The following is a 24,225-nucleotide window of genomic DNA, read 5'->3' as shown; positions in this document are numbered from 1 at the left end:
ATTCGATCACAGCGCGTATGCGGAAGGCAGCAGAGATACATACTTCGTATGCATCGACCTTGGCGACTTGCTTGACCTGCTCGTTGGCCACAGTGCCGTCTCGCGGGACGTCTTGGTGACGTTGGACATGCACATGCACATGTACCCCGGTGTTCGTCGACCGTGGAATGGCATTCACGCCCAACCTCGAGCACCTCTCCGTCCTCCTCAGTCATTCTCCCGAAGACCAGCCCACTTTTGATGATACCACACGTATGCACGACATCGTTTCCGGACCCTTGTTTCCTTATTGACGCGCTCTACTCCCAGATCAAAACACTCGTCGTTCCTTGGGCGCCCTCACCGGCTGTCCGCGCCTACGCACCCTCGCCATCATCTATGGCGGGCCCGAGTCACGTCCCATACGCTCCTGGTGTCGCAGGACCCTCACCGATGCGCTCCCCGTCCTCCTCGCCGACCAATTCTCCAGCACGCCCGCCCCTCATCCCGCCCTCGAGACGCTCAAGCTCGAGACCACCTACTGGGCCGTTGACCTCAACCGTGCGTGGTCCTCCTCGGTGATCGATCGGCTCGCCGAGACGCTTTGCGACCGGGAGCACTACCCAGCGTTCCGGACTGTACGGGTGCGGGCGCTCCTCTGACAGACGCGGAGGACGATGGATTGCTCGAAGTGCCGCGCGAGGTGTCGAAGCGCATCTTCGCGCCGTTTGCGACCCGGGGCACGGACGCGGCGGACGTCGATGCGGAAGTCATGTTCGGAGAACCTCCCCGAAACGGAGCGATCGACAAAGAAGGCGAGGTGGCGGGAGGCTGGTGAACCCGTCGGATCAGCGGAGGGGATCGTCTGGAAGAGGGGACGAAGGCGAGGGCGAGAGTAGCTGAAACAGGATTCCGCGGTGCGTTCTCGTGAATTGGCTGCCGGTTTCTTCTTGCTGATTCCCTCGTTCTGTCAGGCTCGGACGAGTAACCTCGTCGCTGAGCAAATTCTAACGGTCGGCCCCGTCAGGATTTCCTCTGTATGTCCAAGTGGTACCTAGGCGCATTAAGGTCATTCAGACTCACCTGCCTTCAGTTTTGCGAGAAAGCACCATTGCCAGCGCTTTCGACGCTTTCACCCGACTGCTCTGTATCTACGCTTTCCTCCGTGCCGGCTTTCTGGCCTGTCCCTGTACTTCGACGCCTCATCTATCGACGCTCAGCATCGGCCATCTCCCGTGTATGCCCTTTTCGACAGACTGGGAAGGTATCCGACTGAAGCGCGACGCGGTCATGTACACTTGGAGCTCGATCGAGCTTTGAGGCACGTTACATCACACACACGCGTGTGACTGCGACTGGAACGGACCACTGGTGCTCGTCGCCGTCCTTGTCGCACGACGATCTCTTGAGATCGACCACTAGCCATCCAGCAACGCAGGAGGCCGCGATGTCCATTCACGCCGTGAACCGCGTCCAGTGCCGTCTCGCCTGGGACGGCAGCAATCCCTCCGCCATACGCATCGATAGTCTGGGTGCACGTCTCCTCAACGTTTCCAATGGCCACATAACCCCGCCGTGACTGCAGCCACCCACGCGCCTCTCGTCTTCTCTCGCCTCGACCAGGCCGACGGTCCCGTGCACTTCGCTGACGCTGTCGACGTCCTCTACATCGTGAGAGCCGAGGTCACGCCGGGGAAGGACCGAGCGCATTCGACGATCCTGTCGATACGCAGCATATTTCTGGTGGATCAATGCTGTTCCTCCTGGAGGTCGAGACTGCGTTCTTCTCTATCGGGGTGAGTCATCACTCCATTCACCGTTACTTTCGCGTCTCACGAGACGAGCACCGCCCACGGCGCGACATTCTCTCCCACTCGCGATTGCACTCGTGGACTCGTAGTACGTTCTCTTGTCGCCTCATGATACATTTTCTTTATACCACGCGTTCCCACATCCCTTCGTCTCCTCTCCATTTTCTTGTCTCGGCCTCCCTCCGTTCATCTCCACGCTCTCTGTCGCCTCTTCTGCAATGTCTCCTGTGTCGAGGACTCACATTTTGCTTCAGATCTGTACGTTCTTGTTTACTGTGTTCGGTACAGTCTCTTCTCTTAGATACGTCCTCGCGCCGCGCGCCGTATATAATTAGGTTCATGGTTCACTTCCCGGCTATTCTCGCGTGTGTGGTGTGTTCATCCACCTTCGCCTCGACTCCGCACACGCCAACGCCAACGCCCACCTCCTCGCATCCTTTATCATATCGCCAGCGCCCGTGTGCGCGAGCTCGTCTTCCTCGCGTCTGTTCCCCCGTCCTTGTCCACTTCGCGCGCCACGCGTTCGTTCGCTCCGCCTCTCTTCGTGTTTGCCCTCCACGCGCGGTCGTGTCTTGCTTCTTTTTCACCTCACTCGATCTCCCGAGCTCCGCGCTTACGCTCTCTCGCCCTCACCGCTGTCGACACCCCAGAGTTGGCGTCATATCAGCGCGTAACAGCATCGTCACGACCGTTCCACGAGCGATGCTACTGTCGGTTGGCTCTCTAAAATATGAACGAACGACGCACAGTTATATTCTCAATAGGTCGTGCTCTACATCTCGTCCCACCAAACATGAAGCTATACAGCAAGTCACATCATAAACGCAGTACTTCCACCCTCACTTGCAGCGTTTCTCTACCAAACGGACTAGGGGAGAACGATAACACGACATCCCAAAACGGTTTCGGCGCTCGGCGCTGCACTGGCCATGGTCCGTCCAAGTCGATATGATCTGTCTCGCACGAATGCGCATCCTCGGCGGCGGAGGTTGCTTCATCGCCTCTGAAAAGACGAAGGACGCAGAAGTGTTGTCGGCGCGGTAAATCTGGACCTGGCGTATTCGTCGCAGTTTGAGATGACAGCGAGGCTGGCCTAGATGAGCGGAGGTGGTTGTCGATGGGGGACTCGACGTGGGAGCATGTTCCAACAACGACAGTCAACCTTGTTGACGTCGACAAGAGTCCGAAACAAAGGGAGATGGCGTCGGTGGAAGAAGGCGACGGCAGGGTGCTTGTTTTGTCGGAGAAGACGAAATAGTGGTCCGTGAGCCAGAGGAAGTCGCGAAAGGCAAGGTGAAAGGGGGAGCCGGTAGTGGTGGTTTCGCAGAAGCGTTTAAGCCTCTCCATCCCTGCGGTTTTGCACTCGGAGAGGTCACCGGTATACGGCGGGAGGGCTACAACGCGCAGGTCTGTCATCATCCAGCCATGTGAGGCGATGGCCGTGCTTGGTTTTGTCATCTGGCACACGACAGGACATTGCTCCTCGGGCTGGTAGAGCGGAGCGGCGCCATCGTTGGACCTCCCGTCGTCCACCCTTTCAAGCAAGAGGAAGACGGGCCCGTCGGGATCTCTGCAGAACAAGTCGACGAGGAGGAATCTATTCGTATCATCCAGAGGCAGAACGGCCGCGCGGAGCTCGATCCCATCTGGTGACATGGAGAATGTGGGAGCATGGAGTTCTGCGATCACGCTTGCAGTAGAGTCGTGCTAAAATGGTCGTCAATGTAGCACAGCGTAGAATGATATCCATACCAGCGTACCCCATTTTTTCCTGTCTGAGATCGTGCACTTGGGTCGTAGAACACAGAACGAAGGTCGCGCGAAGGCTGAAGGGGGAGAAGATGACGACGGGTTTGGCTTTGGGGATTTCGCAGGAGGCAAAATTTGAGACGATCCAAGTCGTGCATATTCCAAAGTTGTTCCCCCAAGAGAAAAATCGAAGGATCCCGCGAGGTCTTTGAGATCTCCATGAGGAGCCGGCAGAATGCATGCCGCCCTTCGCCGTACAGCGTCGGCATGTTGACCCCGAAAAGCCCAAGAGGCTGTAGGCCGCATCTTCCGGCCTCGTGGTGTCCCGACGTGCCGCCCAGGAGATGCGCGTCGCGATGGTCTCGTCGGTAAACGGGCGCTCGAAGCGGAGGACCGCCTCGGAGATCTGGGTTGCTTCTTCCAGGCGATGGCGAGCTCGTACTTGGTGCCCAGACATATCCACTCCTTGGAATAGAACACGAGGATGCGGGACGCGATCAGCTCTTGGAGAGTCCAGCCCCGCTTGTGCCAGCGACTGTTTGGAAGGCGACCCACATCTTGTCTGAATCAGTGTCTGAGTATTCACGTCGCTGAGGTAGACGTAACAGATGGTGGAGAGGGCGTAGTACCGGAACATGGAATTGATGCCTTCCGAGAGCTCGGAACTGCTCTCCTTGTTGATACAGCATGTGTCGACCCAAGCGTACTTGTGCCCATGCTGTTCGGCGAGCTGAAGGAATGATCGAACCTTTGGAGTGAGGCGATCGCGTGGGTTGAACCATGGTGGTGACGACCGGTGTGGCTCAGCACGTCCTTGGACGGGTACAGGAGTAGGGGAAAGCGGTATCGCAGGAGCACGTGGATCTGAATCTGTGGAGCGTCTTGGGTCTCATGTGTCAGTGTTGAGGAGGAAAAATGGCCGTAATTTCACTAACCGGGATCGCATTTATTACCTGATGATCGACTATCCCTGCGATTCTCTTCAGTGCGATCGTGGACGACGGGGGAGGTCTAGTACTGCAAGGGGTGCGTAGGTACGGTGGCAATTCGAGGTTCTGCATGATCCGGGATTCCGCTCGATGGAGAGCATCTTCCAGATCTCTGCGAGTCACTTCTGCCTGGGAGACGAGAGAGCGGAGCTCGTCGCGGTGAACCGCGGCTTCTTCAGAGACTGCCTGGGAGATGAGAGATCGGAGCTCAGCTCGGAGAAAGGGACGCTGTTCTTCCGGGGAGAAGGGGCTGTTGGCTTCTACGTTCAGCCTTTGAACCTTTTGGAACGTCTCCTCCTCTCCTTCCTCCTCCTTGAGCCAGGTGTGGGACAGGATGGCATAGCCTCCAGGAACCTTTTCGGGTTGGGGAAAGAAGACGAGGTTCGCACGCGCAGTGCCCAGGAGCCACATCGCTTCTATCACGGATATTAGCACGGGTGTCACGCAAGGGTAGGCACTAATACCGGGTGCGAGTTGAGGTGTACGATTCGCTGGAGGAGTACAGACACTTGTGGAGCATGAGAAAATGCGATACACATCATCGGAAGAGCGCACGTACGATGAGGGTATCCGCGACAGTGGGTTGGTTTTGCGGTCGTCACTCTGATATCACAATGAGTGTCGATGGCTGGGAGGAGACGCAAGATAGACGGGAGGAGGCGTCGGATGGGTTGAGGGCGAGGCAGAAGAGGCCAAGTTGATGCGAGGGCGACCCGGTCTCATACGCCCACCGCACGGTGCACCATGCGGAATACGCACGCGATAGCGTTGGAGCGCCTCCGATACTTCTCCTGAGAAACGAATGCGGAGATGACGTCCTTCCCTGCCACTTGGAACGTGTCAAACTCTGACAGGTATCGTGCGTGTTCGCCATTTGGCAGAGCGGCACATGATGTGGTCCGATACCAAGATGTTCGCCGATGCTTGGATCGCAGGAGGAGACTTCAGCAACTGTGAGTGTCTCAGCCGCGCTCGTTATCAATGACCTAGTGTACAGTGTGTGCGAATCGGCACTGTATGCGAGCTCCCAGGTGCGAAGCCGGGATCGGATGGCAGCTCAACGCCGTCTCCAGGAAGGACATGGGCGATGCTCTAGATCTCTCCGCCCACACAGCCTCGGACGACCATGGTTTGAGCGGAGATGAACACCCCTGAGATAAATAGGTCAGAAGTTGCGCATCCCCAAGCATCATGAAGCGGCAGTCGCCAAGCCGGAGAACAACGCCGCTAGAGCGAGGAGCAGAACGAGGCCGCGGTCTTCGACATCCCTGGAGAGGCTGGCCATGAGTCGGTGTGTTGGAATGTCGAGCACGAGTTCGAGCCAGGCTCTTCGTGCTGCTCGTCGAGCGAGCAAGCTCTGGACGCGCGGATATTGTCGGCCCGGAATATGCCGAGAATCGCCGGGCTCAGCAAGCGCGTGATCAGAACGTGTTTGCTCTCGTCGCTCGCCGCCTGTCACGATCGCGCGCATCTCCGCTCTCAACGGCCCACTAGCCAATGCAGTTCTCGCCGGGCGCATACAGCCAGCAACGACGGCCCTCGTCGTCCTGCACTCCATGCCGCTGTTCGTCCTCAATGCCTACATCTTCCCTCCCGCTTCTCTCCCGCGCTCGATCCCGCTTTCACGCCCGCCTCACGCTTGCTATACCTGCCTTTCGCGCCCTCCATGCCTGCGCCGCCGCTCGCGTCCTGCCGCCCGTCTTCTGCCCGCCCTCCGCGCTGCCCCACGCCAGGGCTCGGGGGTGCACAGCCTGCCTGACCTGTTCCTCGGTGCCCACTGCTCACTCTTTGACCGACAGCCACCAACAGGCTACCGAGCATTAGACACACTGTACGCGCACGTATCTTGTCAAGAATGAAGACCAGTTGCTCTACTGGCGGACCGCGTGCCCACGCACGCGCGTTGTCCGCCAGCGGTCCCCATTCACCACGTCATCGCGCGAGCCTGAACCAGTGCGCTTTCCGCCCGCAATCCGCGCTGGCCCCCGTACCAGCTCTCAAACATCGCGCGACGAGCCGTGCACGATCCCAGCCAGCACCCTCCATTCTTCCTCCTCCGCACTCCGGGAGACACCCTTGTCAACGTAATTCGCCCGTCGGAAGTGTGTGGAGGAGCGCGCGAGCACATTGGCGACGCGCAGAATCAGGCCATGGCTCCCCGCAGTACCAGGTCGGAGCCCGGGCGGCACGTCTTCCCTGACGTCTACTCTTCATGCAAAGGTACAGCTTCAGTGTCTCCTTCTTCGACGTTCATCTCAGCCTGCGTACTCATCCGTTCACGTACCAGACCAAGTGCTCATGGAGGCCGGCTGGATGCAGGCCCAACTGGTTACGTCCTGCGGGAATGCAAGCGTGCAATCCCTCCTCTCGTCCTCTCACGGACTGCACCGCTCGCCTGCTCGCCCGCTCTAGACCGCCATTGCGCCCACGCGCCCACGTCGCAATCAAACACCGTTCTCGACAGGGCGCGTACAGCCAGCAACTCGCGATGCTTGCCCTCAAGCGGCCGTCCTCTGTCTGCAAACGCTCACGCCGTGCTTTGTCCACTCACCTCGCGGCATCCTCGCCATCTCGTTCTAGTCTGCCCGCTCGTCTCCTGCCCGCACTCTGTTCAACGAAGCCTCTGTTTCGTATCTCATCCCTTCCTGTGGACCCACACCCGTTTTAGTCCGCGCTCTTATTCTCCCGGACCATTTCCAACCGTTTCGAGGTGAGTGCCGCATCCGGCACTAGAAATATTTGTTGACCCTGCCCTGCTACAGCTCCCACACAAGCCTGCGGCGCTCGCCCGCCTCGGTCTCCAACACGGTACCTGGCATTGAACGGACCGTGCGCGCAAGCGTCTCGTCTGGAAGAAAGACCAGGTGCTCTGCTGGTCTGGCTCTCTTTGTCCGCGACACCTTCCCATCCGCCACGTCATCGTCTCGGCACGCATCCATTTAGTACCAACTCTCGAACATCGTGTTGACGAGCCGTGCACCATCCCAGCCAGCACGTTCCATCCCTCCTCCAACGACGACCAACATTCCGATGCACCGAGGTACCCTGCCTCCGGAGCTACCGGTGCCCCGCGTCGACGCGGCTTCCCTGATGTCTCGTGGTCAGTACGACCCCGGTCGTCTCCTTCACGGGCTTCGCGTACTCATTTTCAAGCGCGTTTCTTCAGCGCACTCCTTGCCATCAACGTTAACGGCACCACCAGACTCTTCTTCACGCTCGCCCAATGCGGCCAGTGGCAGATCGTCCAAGGCGTCCTCCTCCAGCTCATCGTCACCACCGTCGATGTCATTCTTATCACATGCGGTGTGTCTCATCCTTCCTGTCTAGGCATCGATAGTACTGAATATGCCCTTCTGCAGTCTTGGCGCTATACAACAGGAACTGCATTTTGGTTTACTCGCTTGGCGCGCTCTTCTTGGCCGAGCTCGCGTCACTCTGCTACATCCTCGCAGTAGTGACCCCACGGCTAACATACAACGACGAGTGCTACGTCACCTCCAGCCCGCCCGTCTTCCAGTACTTTTGGTGCGCTCCGTCGTTCGCCGTCTGTCTGAGCCGCCTTCTGACGTCTACGCCAAGATCATCTCGCTCGCGTTCGAGACTGTGCTCTTCGTGCTCACGATCGGAAAGTTCATCGACGCCGTCCGCCAAGGCTGGGGCAAAGGCCCCGTCATGCAACAGTTCGTCGCCAACGGGACGTGAGCGTACACCCTCATTTCCGTTGTCATGCTCATCAACATGACGCTCTACAAGCTCGTCCGGTCTACCCTCACAGGCATATGCTACACGTGCGCTCCTCCTTTTCTGGCGGTGCTTGACCGTCACCTCACCCTGCATTCGCAGATGGCTTCTCGTCGTCCTTTCCTTCGCCGTGAGCCTCTTCACCCCCGTCCCCTCCCCTGAGGTCGTCTTCACGATCTGACGAGCTGACCGCGCCCACTCCCTCCAGGGATCACGGCTCATCCTCAACCCGCGCCGCGCGTTGACCATCCACTCCTCCTCCGGCGACATCACCCGCAGCCAGCTCGACATCGAGCTCTCGCGCCTCTCGCGCCTCTCCGCGCCGCCCCGGCCGCGCCGCGCGCACGGCATCGCGGTCACGATCGAGCGCACGACGACGACGGACAACTTGGAGGCGCACATCAGCCTCGACTGCGTTCCAGGTGAGCGTTCGTCGCGCGCGCGCGCGCGCGAGTGTGTGTACGACAGAGAGGAAGGGGAAGAGGATGCCGACGCGGACTCTCCGCAGACTCTCCGTGGAGCGCGACGAAGGGCGGGACGCCGGTGCGTCTCCGAGCTCGCTCGCGTGGCACGAGCACGAGCGGATGGGGTTCGGGGTGTAGGGATTCGCATGTTTTGTATCAGGACGGACTTGTACTACATAGATGTATGAATTGGGTTTCTCCGGTCGGTGGTGCGTGACTGAATCGCGCGTTCGCGCGCCCGGAGGTCCTAGACCGAGCGGGAGTCTTTGGGGCGGAGTACGCCTTCGGCGTGCTGCTTGGAGACTGGACAGGAAGAGGTCGATCAGCCGACACGCCAGACCGCGGGCGTACGAAGTCGGAGCACTTACGAGTCTGAGATCTTCACCTTCCTGCTCTTTTCTGCCGCGGGGAATAGGCGAAGATGTACTTTGACTGAAAGAGCAAAACGCGCTCGGTCCGGCTCTTCGAGGTCTTGGCACTGAGGACGCTCACGGAGCCGGTCGGCGGACGCTCCTGCTCGCGCATGAGGGGAAAAGCGCACGAGTCCGACCGCGGCTCGGGCGGCAAAGCGCGGAAGACTTGGACCGGTTCGACGAGTCGGTCGATTTGGGATCGTTTGTCGGATCGAGCGTGCGCCTGCAGTCCCCGCCCTCGCATTTCGTCAATGCGAAGACACGGATGGCTGTGTCGCCCGCCCCGCGTCCTTCTCCTGCGCCTTGGTCGCCGGTGGTTTGGTTTGCGGGGATAATCGATTGGGGTTTCGTAGCTCGCGCGCGGGAGAGCGCGAGTGCTGAATGTGCCCGAAGGACAAGCGGGGGCGAGGGCGGGGGCGGGGGCGGATGGCTGCGCGGGAATGCTTGAACGGACGGGACGCGGTGGCCGTCGCTTCGAATCCACGCGTGTCTCGTGGAAGACGGCGCTTGTGGTACCCGTCTTCAAACACGGTACGCAGCCCGCGGGGTAACACGGCCGCGTCGGGGAGTTTGACGTCCGGGTCGACTAGGGCGGCTGGCAAGGTGATTGAGGCACGGAGGAGACGTGCGCGAAAGTCGTGCACGAACTCCCTCACGTTCCGTCGAGAGGAGGAAGAGGTGGCGCTTTCCACCGTCAGTGAGCGCGACCGACGCGCGCACATCGAGTCGGGTATGTACGGAGAGGGGCGGGTGTCTTCATCGAGCTGGAGACCCGAATAAGGTGTTGGGATGACTGGCATGGTGGGCGGGGCTCGGGCAAGGTAGTTACGAGTGGCAGACTCAATCCCGGATGAAAGTGCTTTGACGTGCCGGAGTGGTGTCGCGAAGAGAATGGGCTACCGAGGGAAAGAAAACACGACGCTTGATTACTTGCGTGACCTTGCAGGCGGAGTAGTATGCGTACGAATCATGGTCGATCTTTTGTCGGATCAGTGTTGTTTCGCAGGCGCAGATGGGTACTGTGCGCCACGCTGCTCGACTGCAGTATGCGGACGAACGGAGTTCCCCTGCGAAACATTGTTAGCAAGTGTCGGCATGTGTTCAGAAGCAGAGGGAGGACGCACTTTTCCGTAGTCTGCCTGGATGAGACGACGGCGTACAGGGGCATGCTACACGTAGATCTGGCGATTAGATCCGTGGTATGCGTAGGCCCTAGGATTGCGATCCGCGAGCAGCTCTTTCTATGTGAACGCCGGAACCAGGATGAACATCCCGCGCAGACGGACGGGATAGTACTGCGCACCAGGAAGCGTGATCACGGAATGCCGTTCCAGATTCGTCGGATTGCGCTCGAAAGCAGGCATGTTCAAGGCGGCGAACATCGTTTGAGGCCCCGAATGCGATCTTCGTCACCCGATGAGCAGAGATCACCAGCGAGCCTGCTAGGTAGATTCGTGCTACCATCAGTCTGGGAGCTGCGTCAGAGGTCAGAGGACGATGGATGGAGTGGTTTACATGCAACCAAGAGCCTTCTGCTCTAGACACCACGCTTGGGGGCGGCACCCACGCTCATCCATACGGATCTACGCTGAGATTGAAACGAACTGATACGCTCCGACTGAGAACTCGCAAAAACAGGGGCTCGCGCACCAATGGCGTCTGCTCGCTAAGTACCGTTGACGTGTAGCGAGTTCTTCCAGAACGAGAGAACGACAGAATTCCCGCGCGGGGTGAGCCAGCGAAGATCGCAAGAAGCCTCAAGAAGCAAGTAGAAAGGGTACGGAATGATGAACGAGGATATGTTCATCGGGAAACGCGTGTATTGCGAGAAAATGGGTGCTACATGTGTAACACATACCGCTAGCGCGTGTCCTCCCACTGCACCAAACTCCTGCTCCACGTTTCCCATCGGAAGACTTCTTTTTGAGCCGTCTAGGTCAATGGAAGAGAGCGGTAGGCGGGGAACGAAACACCGTGGCGGGCGGGTGGAGGAACGGCGACCTGATGAGGGGTTCCGTCGGAGTGGGGGCCGGAATCGGTTGACGACGAAGAGGGGATGTTGAGTACGGGCTTGAAGGAAAGTGGGAGATGAGCCTAGGAGAGTCTGAAGAACCTGAAGGATGTCGAGAGGCGGCGGCGGCGGTGGTGGTGGTGGTGGTGGTGGTGAGGGGAGAACAAGACGCGCCAGAGTCCTGCGTCTCGGCGTCGCTGATGGCTGTGCAAAGTTTTTGACGCAAACCCTCGCGCTCGTGCAGCTTACGATCTCCCTATGTCCTGTACACGACTTTGACAGCAAGAAATGGGTGTGCTCGCGCTGTCACCGTACGGCGCAGACGGACGAACACAACACCTTCGACCAGGCTAACGCCTGCGCGGTCCGCGTTCGTCACCCTCGACTTCATGCATCTCGTCTATTCTGCCTCGCGCACCCTTCGCTATCCGTCCGCGGATGTCACAGGACAACCGCGCCACCACAACGGATGGAACCGTCAGGGCGCGATGCATGTGAACCAACCGCAACGCCTTCTGTGTGCTCTCGCGGTCTACACCGCGCGTACGCGGTCGGCGCGGCCACTGGCGCTTCCGGGCACGACATGCGGCCCGCGATACCCGGACCGTCCCTGGCGACGATTTTCACCTCGCACTGGCTGTCCTTCTCCTCCACGATGTCATCCAGACTGCCACCCTAGCTGTGCGATCTCATCCCATCATCAACGCTGTTCCGCTTCACCCACCCTCCACAACTGTGCTCTAGTGACTAGTCTGCCAGCAATGGCGATCCAGACCTCAATCCCCTCCTCAGTGCCTTCCGTAATTTCCCCCAAACTCTTGGTCACCACCCTCCTAAACGGATACCCCTCTCTTGACACACTCCGTCTCAGTGGCGTGGTAATGGGCTCGTTACGGTGGGACATACCCCTGGCGGTGGTCTCCGTCATCTCGTCACCGAATTCGATCACAGCGCGTATGCGAAAGGCAGCAGAGGTGCATTGCATCGACCTCGGCGACTTGCTTGACCTGCTCGTTGGCCACGGTGTCGTCTCGCGGGACGTCTTGGTGACGTTGGACATGCACATTCACATGTACCCCGGTGTTCGTCGACCGTGGAATGGCATCCACGCCCAACCTCGAGCACCTCTCCATCCTCCTCAGTTATTCTCCCGAAGACCGGCCCACTCTTGATGATACCACACGTATTCACCCCATCGTTTCCGGACCCCTTGTTTCGTTATTGACGTGCTCTACTCCCAGATCAAAACACTCGTCGTTCCTTGGGCGCCCTCACCGGCTGTCCGCGCCTACGCACCCTCGCCGTCATCTACGGCGGGCCCGAGTCACGTCCCATACGCTCCTGGTGTCGCAGGACCCTCACCGACGCACTCCCCGTCCTCCTCGCCGACCAATTCTCCAGCACGCCCGCCCCTCATCCCGCCCTCGAGACGCTCAAGCTCGAGACACCTACTGGGCCATCGACCTCGACCGTACGTGGTCCTCCTCGGTGATCGATCGGCTCGCCGAGACGCTTTGCGACCGGGAGCACTACCCAGCGTTCTGGACGGTGCGGGTGCGGGCGATCCTCTGATGAACACGGAGGACGATGGATTGCTCGAAGTGCCGCGCGGCCCCGCGCGAGGTGTCGAAGCGCGTCTTTGTGCCGTTTGCGACCCGGGGCACGGACGCGGCGGACGTCGATGCGGAAGTCATGTTCGGAGAACCTCCCCGGGACGGAGCCATCGGCAAAGAAGGCGAGGTGGCGGGAGGCTGGTGAACCCGTCGGATCAGCGGAGGGGATCGTCTGGAAGAGGGGACGAAGGCGAGGGCGAGAGTAGCTGAAACAGGATTCTGCGGTGCGTTCTCGTGAATTGGCTGCCGGTTTCTTCTTGCTGATTCGCTCGTTCTGTCAGGCTCGGACGAGTAACCTCGTCGCTGAGCAAATTCTAACGGTTGGCCCCGTCAGGCTTTCCTCTGCACGTCCAAGTGGTACTTAGGCGCATTAAGGTCCTTCCGATTCACCTGGCTTCAGTTTTTCAACAAAGCACCATTGCCGGCGCTTTCGACGCTTTCACCCGACTGCTCTGCATCTACGCTTTGGTCCGTGCCGGCTCCCCGGCCTGTCCCTGTACTTCGACGCCTCATCTATCGGCGCTCAGCATCGGCCATCTCCCGTGTATTCCCTTTTCAACAGACTAGGAAGGCATCCGACCGAAGCACGACGCGGTCATGTACACTCGGAGCTCGATCGAGCTTTGAGGCACGTTACGTCACACACACGCGTGTGACTGCGACTGGAATGGACCAGTGCTCGTCGCCGTCCTTGTCGCACGACGATCTCTTGAGCTCCACCACTACCCGGCCAGCAACGCAGGAGGCCGCGATGTCCATTCACGCTGCGAACCGCGTCCAACGGTGCCGTCTCGCCTGGGACGGCAGCGATCCCCCCGCCATCTGCATTGATAGTCCGGGTACACGTCTCGCATCAGTAATTCCCATTATTTCTGAACCTCTCAAATCTCTCTCACATTTTATGTGAGAAGTTTCAGATCGGTGAGAGGTGATCAGACATCTCAGGCGAATCTAAGAAAGTTTAGATGACTGGTTTGGACAATGGCACACGAGAAATAGAGGGCCATGACAAGCTTTGAATTGTGTGAATGAGATATATTATGATGAACTACAATAACATCGCCTCGAGCTCGAGGTGGTACTATAGACGGCAGCGTGCGTCAGCGAAATCCAAACCGCACATGGCACGCACTCCACACTGTGCAGCGCGAGCGGTGGCAGGCGGTCGTCACTCCGTACGTCCAAACGAGCACGCGCAGCCACGGTCCCACCGAAGTCACGGTCAGCTGCGCAGGGATGACCTTCGCCTCGGACACCAACGTCCCTGCGGGCGTCATCGGCAGCCCGTACGGGGACACCCGAGCGTACATCATCGATCCCCGCCGCCCAGACACCCGTGTCCCCGTCGGCGAGCTCTGCCTCTCGGGCAACCAAGTCGGGCGCAGATACCTTGGGCGCCCCGACCTCACCGCCGCCGCCTTCGTGCCCGACCCGTTCTCGGAGCCCAGGCTGATGATGTACCGCTCCAGCGACCGCGCAAGGTGAACGAGCGACGGCCTAATCGAGTACCTCGGCCAGCAGGACAACGCGTTCGTGAAGCTGTGCGGGCTCCGCGTCGACACGGGCGAGTCGGAAGATGCGATCGTGGGCGCGGGAGGCGGAGGGGCGTTCACGGTCGTCGAGCTGCTGGAGCTGAGAGGGCAGCCCCATCTCGTCACGTTCGTCAGCGGGGCGCTCGCACCCGTGGGCGACGCACGGGCAGCCACGGCTCCTCGTCGACGCTGCGCTCAATCAGGGGCCGCGCTGGCGCCGAGGAAGCCCACGGAGGCAGCGATGTGGCTTGGAGTCCCGCCATCTGCCGAGCGGGAGTGGGCAGGAAAACGGGCATGTTCGGGGGGAGCGCCATGGCTCGTGCAAGCGGAGATGAGCACGAAGAGCGAGGGAGAAGATGTGGGCGAGGTGAGTGACGCGGGCGAGTGGGTGACACAGGCGAGGCGCATGGGCGACCAGGCGACACGCGTGGGCGACGCGGTCGATGCAAACAACGTAGCGGTGCAGGCGAGGTGGTGAATAGCATGATACGAGCGCGATGTGGCCCGACTTGGTTGACAAGGGCGAGGCAGCAACAATGGGAAGGTGGGGAAAGCGGGCGACGTAGGTGTCATGATCGTCAGTCTCTCAATTGGTGCAACAGGGAGCGGAGAGCTGCTCACCGTGTAGCGTTGCTCGTCCTCAGGCCTCAGGCTTGACAAGTCAATACTGTAACTGGTGGTGCACGTGCGTGATGAACTCTGAATAAGGCAGGGACCGACTGTAACACACGAAGAGGAGCGATCCTCAGTCAGTGATAGAACAACTGTATTGAGAGCATAAGTTCTACCTGTAACACACGAAGAGGAGCGACTACAGATAGAGTAAGCATATGTAAGGAGCGCATAGTAGTGTGAACAGACTTACTCCTCAGTCAGTGATAGAACGACTGAAGAGCAGTGCGAGCCAGAGTCCTCCCTATATACTGTCCAGGAGTAGCATACGTAAGCAGTGATGGGAAGACATAATTGGCGCAGAGGTCAGACCGGACAGAAGATGGATACGATGCTGTGCGGGCTGTGCGCTCAAGACAAAGAAAGTCCGTAAGTGGAACAAGGGAACAAAGAGAGAAGCGTAGAAGAACGGAATGGAAGAGATAAGGAACTACAAGGCAGTGAAGTGACATATGGAACTATGGGAAGTCTCTCACAGAGTCCATGTGGATGCGTAAACTGTCCTAATGTACGTATGTTCGATATCCAATGTTCAACACACCCCCTCGTTCAAGACGCGGATGAAACTAAACCAACGTGCTCGCAGAAGTACTTGAGTATCGAAAGAGGAACTGACTTCGTAAGCGAGTCCGCTAGCTGCTCCGCAGAAGGAACGTGAAAGAGAGTAACTTCGCCTTCCTCGATGTATTCGCGAATGAAGTGGTAGCGGATGTCGATGTGCTTCGTGCGACGGTCAACAGCAGGGTTTTCAGAGAGGAAAATCGATCCCTGGTTGTCCATACAGAGCGGCGTAGGACTCGACATATCGTCACCAACTTCACGGCCGAAAGTGCGAAGCCACTTCATCTGACGGCAAGCGTCTGACGCGGACATGTATTCCCCTTCGGTGGAGGAGAGGGATACTGTGCGTTGTCTGCGAGAGACCCAGGAGAGTGCACCTCCTGCCATCAGGAAAACGAAGCCGGTTGTCGACTTCCTGTCATCGCGGTCTTCTCCCCAGTCCGAGTCCGAGTACGCGATCATGCCGGCGCCATCCTTTCCATCGTAACGAAGACGATAGTGCGAGGTACCACGGAGGTAGCGAAGGACGTAGCGGGCGTAACGCATGTGATCTTCAGACGGATTGGCATTGTATTTGGAGAGACGCGTGACGGCGTAGGAAATGTCTGGACGAGTACCGAGCATGGCGTAAAGAAGGCTGCCAATGAGGCTCTGGTACTCCCGACGAAGAGTTGCAGGTGCTTCATCCTGTCGAGCGACGAGGACGCAACCAGCGGGGAGAGGAGTGGATACAGCGTTGCAGTCAGACATGTTGAACTTTTCGAGGACGGCGTCGATGTACTCTTCCTGGTCAATGTCGAGGATGCGTTTGACGCGATCGCGACGAATGCGAGTACCGAGGAATCGTTGCACCGGTCCTAGATCAGTCATCTTGTACTGCTTGCTGAGAGAGTCCTTGACGAAGTCAATGCGCGTGCGTGAATTGCCCATGACGAGTAGATCGTCGACATATAGAACAATCAGCGTGACTTCGCCTGGAACACCCCCTTGTCGACGATAAACGTAGACTCCGGCATCTGAGTACGTGCGGACAAATCCCAATTTGACGAGCGAGTCGTGGATTTTGAGGTTCCACTGGCGAGAGGCTTGTTTCAGACCGTAGATGGCCTTCTTCAGCAGACAGACGTAGTCCTCTTTGCCAGTTTCAACCCATCCTTCCGGCTGCTCCATGTAGATCTCCTCGTCGAGATCGCCGTTGAGGAACGCGGTTTTGACGTCCATGGCGTCGATATCCCAGTCTTCGAGCGCGGCGTGCGCGAATGCGAAGCGGGTCGACTCGTTCCTTGACACAGGCGAAAAGATCTCGAAGTAGTCTTCTCCCCAGTTCTGCGTATAGCCCTTAGCTACGAGGCGAGCCTTGACTCGACCATCGTGCTTGATGTCATACACCCAGCGGCACCGATGACGTTACGACCCTTGGGGCGAGGTACGAGCACCCAGGTTCGGTTTTCCATCAACGAATTGTACTCTGAAGCTTCAGCCTTGAACCATTCATCACTCATAGGAGAGTTATGCGCTTCGCGGTAGGACTGAGGAATGCCTTTCTTGCGCGCAGCGTGATTGATGATAGTGTTGAGCAGATCGAAGTACTCGCGCTCTTCAGCTGTACGTAGCTGTCCGTCTCGTCGTGTCCTGGCGTCGACGCGTGCAGGCGGTTCGTCACCGTAGAAGTTGTCCCTGTTACGACGCGGATTCTGTCCTGCACCATGACGCTGAGGGCGCTGAGGTTGGGGTGGAGGACCAGCATCGACATCAGGTACTTCTTCAACAGTAGGATGACGGTTGCGACGGTGGTTAGGAGCACGTGGCGGTGCACCTGGTACGACAGGAGGCGGAGACGGAGCTTCGCGCTCTGGTTCAGGCTCGGCATTGGGTGGAGCTTGAGGAGGGTGTGGGACCATAGCAGGTTCCGGAGGAGGAGTTGGAGGAGGAGGTATGAGCTCGACTGGTTCGTCGTTAGGCTCTCCTCAGGGATGTCCGGGAACGGTGAATCGTCAGGGGTTACTCGACGACGGCCGGTGGGATTTTCACGTGCAGGGAAGACGTTCTCATCAAAGTCCACATCGCTAGAGACCATGATGGAGCGGGTAGAGCGGTTCCAGAAACGATAACCCTTGGAACCCTCGTAACCAACAAACACAACTTCGAGTGCCTTAGGCTCGAGTTTGTTGTCGCGTTTGTCCCTTTGCACATGTACGACTGCTTTGCAGCCGAAAACGCGGAAGTGGGAACAGTCTGGGACGACTCCGTTCCATGCCGTGATTGGGCACTTCCATTTTAGACGACGCATTGGCTGACGGTTGTAGATATGCACCGCAGTGTCGACCGCACATTGCCAGAAACCGTGAGACAGACCTGCGAAGTGAAGCATACACAGGGCCTTGTCCATGATAGTTCGGTTCCAGCGTTCGGCACGACCGTTTTGCTGCGGCGTTCCTGGCATGGTCATGTCGTGCTCAATCCCAAGTTCGCGAAGAAGTTCTTGGAACTCTGTTGCGGTATATTCACCCCCTCGATCGGATCGTACCTTCTTGATTTTGCGACCAGTCTGTGTCGATACCCAGGCGTAGTAGGCTCGGAAAGCTTTCGTCTGTTCCGATTTCGCCTTAAGGTAGTAGATTCGACCAGCACCAGAGAAGTCATCAAGGTATGTTACGAAGTACGTATATCCGCCGATAGAAGTGGGCAGTGGGCCGACTAGATCAGTGTGGATCATGTCGCCCGGGGCTTCTGCACGCTTCGGTGATAGAGGGTGTGGTTTGCGCGTCATTTTGCCTTTGGCGCAACCATCGCAAACAGTAGACGGGGGAGGAGCAGGACCGATGTCGTCAACACCTTTGACTGCCTTAGGGAGCTTTTTGATCGCTTCCTTAGAACAGTGACCCCAGCGGTTGTGGATGAGTTCCCAGTCGACGGTAGACGACGACGACTGAGCCGCGGGTTGAGGTTCTGCAGGTTGGACGGGTTGGACGACTTTGCCATTCATGATATCCGTGGGCAGCTGATAGAGGTTGTTGATCGGATTAAACAGAGCCTCAAGACGCATTGCACCAGGGAAAGTCAAGCCAGCGTGTGAGAAGGATGCGTCTGTGACGCGAGGATCGAAAATGACCATTTTCCCATTCCCCTGAATGATGAGATTTCCGGCGTTCTCGATGGCACCAGTTGAGAAGAGACGAGTACCCGCGTTGGGGATGTATACACGTTCTTAAACTCAACTTTGACGTGGTTGCCGTTGAGATCAATTCGAGCAATAACCGTTCCTTCTCCGAGTGCGCGGACGATACCAGCATCTCCTTCCTGAGCCGTATGAAAGATCTTGGGCTCACGGTATTGAGTGTAGGAGGAGAAGTCATGCTTGTATGCCGATACGTGACGCGAAGCACCCGAATCCATGCACCAGACTGCGAAGTGAGAATCACGCTTAGCGGTGTTACCCGCGTTGTACCAAGCAGCAGAGATCTCATTCGACGCGGACGAGGCGTCCGACGCTACAAGTACATTGACAGTCTGAGCCGAAACGTTATGCGAATGTCCGGAATTTCCACCACCACCATTATCTCTGCCTTTGCCTTTGCCGTTGCCCTGACGTTTCCCCTGCGGCTTGAGCTCGGGATGCTTCTGCCAGCAGTGAGATTCGTCGTGGTTCTTCCCTTTGCAGTGAGCGCAGGGACCACGGGGCTTGGGCTTGGTCTTGGTGACCTTGCTGAGGACTCCTCGCCGTTGCCGATCGATGTCTTGCGCAAGGTCTGCTCAGAGCGAACCTGCGAGATGACGTTGTCGACGGTGATGTTCTTGGACTCGTAAGTCGCAAGAATAGTCGTGACGATGGCGCGATAGGAGACCGGGAGCTTGCCCATGCACATGAAGGCCGTTGACCGTCACCGTATTTCGCGATGGTGGGTCGATGCGGTCGAACTTGGCGTTATAGGTCGAGATTTGGTCGGCGAGGTCCTTGTTCTCGTCGAAACGGTCCTGATTGATGAGTTCCTCGAAGAGGGCGAAGCTCGACGCAGCGTCCGACTTGTCGTAAGCCGCTTTGAGAGCCTCCCACATTGCGTTCGCAGAGGTCTTGCCGGTGAGATGCGCCTCCTTGACCTCGATCGAGACCTGTTTGACGATCAGGCCTCGTGCCTTCGATTCACGCTGCTTCCAGCAGCAAGAGCAGTGACTTCGTGGCAGCAGGTGCAGGGTCGAGTGAAGGAGTGGCGGTAATTTCCCAGCAGGACAGCATGAGGCACATCCCTTCCATGTCGTGCGCCCACTGCTTGTATCCATCGCGACCCTTGAGCACCGAACCCTTTGCGACGGGGACAGTTCCATGAGTGGTAGCGTGTAGAGGATCTCGAGGGTATCGTCTAGAGGGACAAGAGTGGGTGAAGGCGGAGAGGGAGTATGAACGACGATGGATAAATTCGAGGGGACCGTAGATGAATGAACCGTAGAGCGGAGCGTCTGGGGTGACGTCTGCTTCAAGGACTTGCTCGACTTCGAGCGAAGAGTGGTGTGAGGAGATAGGAGAGGGAGGAGGTCCGGTTGCTGCGGCCGAGGGAAGTGGAGAACCTGGCGCAGTGACCGAAGTTGACGCAGGAAGCGCGGGGAGCGAGAGAAGATGAGAAGGATGCTGCGGATAATCAGGAGCGACAAGTCGTCCTGGTACGCGTAGATTAGCAGGTCTGTGACCAAAGTTTGCTGGCGCGTTGATATCCCGATGACGGTTAGGACACGGTTGGAAGCCGCAAGCGTAAAGATCTTCTTCTTCTTCGTCCCAGTGACAATCTTCCTGGTCTCGTGTGTCGAATACGTGAAAACAGCGGTAGCAATGAAGATCACTCGGAGGAGTGTTCTCGTTGAAGACAGGCTCAGTGGAGGAGTCGTCTGAGTGATCTGATGCCACGGCTAAGTCGGTTGAAGGTACAGAGAAGCGCGATGTTGAGAACGATATCCCCTACTCGTGGAGAATGAGCACCCGTTGGGGCAACCTCGCTACGAAAGCCTGTCGGAAGGCCTTGTGGAGGGTAGAGGTGAAGACGGAGGAAGAGGACTGCGAGGGTAAAACCCAAAGCTATGTCCGACCGAAACCGTCCACGAGTAGTCGATGGGGAGATCTTGAATCGTTGGCGAAAGGTGAAGCGCGCGTTGCTCAACGTAAGCAAGCTAGAGCGCAGGGCTCATAACCTGATGAACTCTGAATAAGGCAGGGACCGACTGTAACACACGAAGAGGAGCGATCCTCAGTCAGTGATAGAACGACTGTATTGAGAGCATAAGTTCTACCTGTAACACACGAAGAGGAGCGACTACAGATAGAGTAAGCATATGTAAGGAGCGCATAGTAGTGTGAACAGACTTACTCCTCAGTCAGTGATAGAACGACTGAAGAGCAGTGCGAGCCAGAGTCCTCCCTATATACTGTCCAGGAGTAGCATACGTAAGCAGTGATGGGAAGACATAATTGGCGCAGAGGTCAGACCGGACAGAAGATGGATACGATGCTGTGCGGGCTGTGCGCTCAAGACAAAGAAAGTCCGTAAGTGGAACAAGGGAACAAAGAGAGAAGCGTAGAAGAACGGAATGGAAGAGATAAGGAACTACAAGGCAGTGAAGTGACATATGGAACTATGGGAAGTCTCTCACAGAGTCCATGTGGATGCGTAAACTGTCCTAATGTACGTATGTTCGATATCCAATGTTCAACAGTGCGGGCGGAGGGTCAGGCTCAACGCGTAATCTGGTGACGGCGGGATGGTACAACGGGGAATTGGCAGCGAAGAAGAAGTGGGGATGGCATAGGGTGGGGAAAAGGGGGTAAATAAAAGATGTTAAGATAGATCGACTCACATATATCGTGTCTGTGGCGCGGCGATCCTTGGCCCTGACCGTCGAGGTGGTGGTTGTCGGAGAGCGCAGGGGTGTAGAAGTCGTGGTGGAACACGTCCCGGGCGGAGGCGCAGTTACAGAGCGCGCTGTGGTCGGTGGAACTCCTCAATCTGCCAGAGTTCTTTCTCCTGCTCGAGCATGCGGACGTGGATCAGTGGCGGTTGGTGAGGTAGCGAGCGGGCTCGAGCGGGCTTAGAGACGACGTGTGGAAGAGACAAGCATGAAGGCGGGAGGATAGGAGGCGTAGAAGGGGAGGATGAGGAGGATGTCGATGAGCATTGAAGTGCACAGGCGACGCGTATGCGCTGGCAGCGCCTGGCGTGGGAATCTCAGCCTCGACCCACGCGGACTCTGCCAGCGCGCTGCGCAGCCTCGTCCGTCCTCGTCCTCGTCCACCCCTATCCACACCCTTGTCACGCTCCGTGCGAAGGGTGAGAGCATTCTGGGTGGTCCGCTCGCTGTGTCGAAAGGTGCGTAGAACTTGTCGTCTTACTTGGTCGCATGGGACACTGACAAGGGGGTGTACTAGCTCCGCGCCGCTCCTGCTCAGCCCGTGGCGTCCGCTCCCTCCCCAGCTTTCTACGCCCCCGCCAACACCTTCCCCGGGTTGAGGACGTTCAGCCGGAGGTTTTCATCGACGCCCAGGGCCTGGCGCCACGCTGCCCGGGATCCTTCGACTATCTCTCCGTCTTATCCCAGTACTCCTCCGAGGTCGGCTCAAGCGTCAGAAGGTCCACCGTGCGCCCGCGTGAGTGCATTTCATGTTCATCCAGCTGGGGTGCGCGCTGACAAGGCTTTCACTTACACGGGATCAAGACACCGAGCTGGCCATGAACTTCGACTCCCCGGGGTATGTACGTCACGCCTGCGTTGCCCACCCCACCTCACTCACCTAACTCACCTCGCCCCCCTCCCTGCCTTGCCCGTCTCACTCTTTCCGCCTTACGACCTCGCCCACCTTGCGCATGTGGCCTGTATCACCCACCTCGCTCTTGCACGTCTTGCCAGAGCCCCGCGTCACCCACTTGGCCGCGTCGTCCGCGTTGCGCCCGCTCCTCGCGCATCGTCCACCTTGCCACATCGCTAACCTCACCCGCCAAGTCCATTTTGCCAGTGTCACCCGTTTCACCCTCGCGTCGCCCGCGTTGTTGCCCACGTCGCGTTGCCCGCCCATTTTGCCAGTGTCGCCCGTTTCGCCCTCACGTTGCCCGCGAGTCGCCCACGTTGCCCGTGTCGTCACCCTCGCGTTCCCTGCGCTCCACGTGTACGTGTGTCTCGAACCTGCCCACGGGAAACACGCTCTTCAGACTCACGCAGACACTCGCGCAAGTCCTTCGGCGAGCACACCACCCCACGGCAATCGGCCGCACGGAGCTGTGCAGGGACTCGATAGTGGTGTATTTAGTGTACATATGTACTGGTAGTGGTTGCGGAAATTCAGCTATTTTGTTCCTCCCCTCTAAAGAGTGTGAACTGCGTGCTCGTCCTGAACTTCCCGACAATTTGATCTGTAAAATGATGCTATCTTAGACTCCTTCTTTTTCTCTCCCATCTGAGATCTCTCACACAATGTCTCAACGAAGAGTCAAAGTGAGAGGAATTCTGAATCTCTCAAAACACCTCAAAGCATCTCAAAGCATCTCAAAGCATCTTAAACCTCTCCACAGAGGTTTTCAGAGATTTTGGGAAATACTGATGTCACTCTCCGTGATTCCCTTCGGCGCGATCGCGGACGACGGGAGAGGACTCGGTATGGCGAGGAGGAGGCAACCCGAGAGTCTGCATGATCCGGGATTCCACTCGATAGCAGAGAGCATCTTCGCGAGCCGCAGATTCCTTTGAGACTGCCTCAGAAATGAGAGAGAGCCGCTCGTTTTGGAAAGCCGCTGCTTCTTCAGAGACTGCCTTGGAGATGAGAGATTGGAGCTCAGCTCGGGGCAAGGGACGCTGTTCATCTGGGGAGAGGGTGCTGTTGGATTCTTCGTTCAGCTTTTGAACCTTTTGAAACGTTTCTTCTTGTTCTCCCCATGTGTGAGACAGGATAGCATAGCCGAGTCCAGGAACGTCTTCAGGTTGGGGAAAGAAGACGAGGTTCGCGCGCGCGGTGCCCAGGAGCCACATCGCTTCTATCACGAATATTAGCACGGCATACATCGCAGTGCCAGGGTTGCAACCAACCCCCTGTAAGGCCCATGGTTGCAACCAGGGCACAGTTGCAACCGTACCATGGTTGTAACTATACTAGTGTAGAAGTACTACCTACAATGATAGATAATTATTCGAAGGAGCTGTAACCCGTTTTCTGGAAGTCAAAATGATCACTGCCCTCAGGAATCGAACCATTGACCTTACACTGCGAAAGCGCCAACGGTGCGCCCAACCACTACACCATGAATCCTTGCTTCCCTGTATATGTGTATAGACTATGACATCAACTTTATGACTATTATGTATTAGTATCCTTATAACGACGATCACTTTTCTTGTTGCTTCACGGTTTGTGATGATATTTTGGCTGTCCCGTCGCTTTCTCTCGTTGTACGGGGCTCGCGGCTGCACCAGTGATCGGTGTTGCAGGGCACACTTGTGCTCCATAGGAGTGGCTAACCTACGGTAAGGGGCTGGGTATGAGAATTAGTGCAATGAGGTATGTACACGAGTGCGCTTCGTATGGGTCCAACCGTGCTTCGGTTGTAAGTATGGTTGCACTCATACAAAGGTTGTCGCGGTTGTAACCGTGGTATGGTTGTAACCATACAGCGGTTACAACCGTGTCGCCCGTGTCGCGGTTACAACCTGTCCGCGGTTAC

At 57.7% G+C, this 24,225-nt stretch overlaps 5 protein-coding genes across 5 annotated transcripts; 3 read left to right on the top strand and 2 right to left on the bottom strand.

Moving 5' to 3' along the window:
• Positions 1-167: 167 nt before the first annotated feature.
• BXZ73DRAFT_102805 (uncharacterized protein) lies at positions 168-817 on the top strand (the record flags this gene model as incomplete). Its single annotated transcript, XM_048015369.1, has 3 exons — positions 168-252; positions 310-617; positions 653-817. 3 exons carry the CDS (start codon positions 168-170, stop codon positions 815-817), a joined length of 558 nt encoding a protein of 185 aa, XP_047876305.1.
• A 2,066-nt stretch (positions 818-2,883) lies between these two features.
• On the bottom strand, positions 2,884-4,939 carry BXZ73DRAFT_102804 (uncharacterized protein; the record flags this gene model as incomplete). The annotated part of the gene is made up of 4 exons (XM_048015368.1): positions 2,884-2,915; positions 2,981-3,497; positions 4,126-4,269; positions 4,652-4,939. 4 exons carry the CDS (start codon positions 4,937-4,939, stop codon positions 2,884-2,886), a joined length of 981 nt encoding a protein of 326 aa, XP_047876304.1.
• Positions 4,940-7,558: 2,619 nt separating this feature from the next.
• On the top strand, positions 7,559-9,215 carry BXZ73DRAFT_78650 (uncharacterized protein; the record flags this gene model as incomplete). Its single annotated transcript, XM_048022910.1, has 8 exons — positions 7,559-7,628; positions 7,682-7,831; positions 7,888-8,072; positions 8,108-8,226; positions 8,372-8,399; positions 8,478-8,691; positions 8,778-8,812; positions 8,985-9,215. The coding sequence occupies 8 exons, from the start codon at positions 7,559-7,561 to the stop codon at positions 9,213-9,215; spliced, it is 1,032 nt and encodes a 343-aa protein (XP_047876303.1).
• Positions 9,216-12,255: 3,040 nt separating this feature from the next.
• Positions 12,256-14,255, top strand: BXZ73DRAFT_102801 (uncharacterized protein; the record flags this gene model as incomplete). Its single annotated transcript, XM_048015367.1, has 3 exons — positions 12,256-12,340; positions 12,399-12,628; positions 13,917-14,255. The coding sequence occupies 3 exons, from the start codon at positions 12,256-12,258 to the stop codon at positions 14,253-14,255; spliced, it is 654 nt and encodes a 217-aa protein (XP_047876302.1).
• Positions 14,256-22,343: 8,088 nt separating this feature from the next.
• On the bottom strand, positions 22,344-23,370 carry BXZ73DRAFT_78648 (uncharacterized protein; the record flags this gene model as incomplete). Its single annotated transcript, XM_048022909.1, has 2 exons — positions 22,344-22,696; positions 23,109-23,370. The coding sequence occupies 2 exons, from the start codon at positions 23,368-23,370 to the stop codon at positions 22,344-22,346; spliced, it is 615 nt and encodes a 204-aa protein (XP_047876301.1).
• Between the last annotated feature and the right edge of the window lie 855 nt (positions 23,371-24,225).

This window comes from Epithele typhae (genome assembly GCF_022376455.1).
Source record: "Epithele typhae strain CBS 203.58 chromosome Unknown BXZ73scaffold_35, whole genome shotgun sequence".
NCBI lineage: Eukaryota > Fungi > Basidiomycota > Agaricomycetes > Polyporales > Epitheliaceae > Epithele > Epithele typhae.
This window is presented reverse-complemented; position numbering and strand designations above follow the sequence as displayed.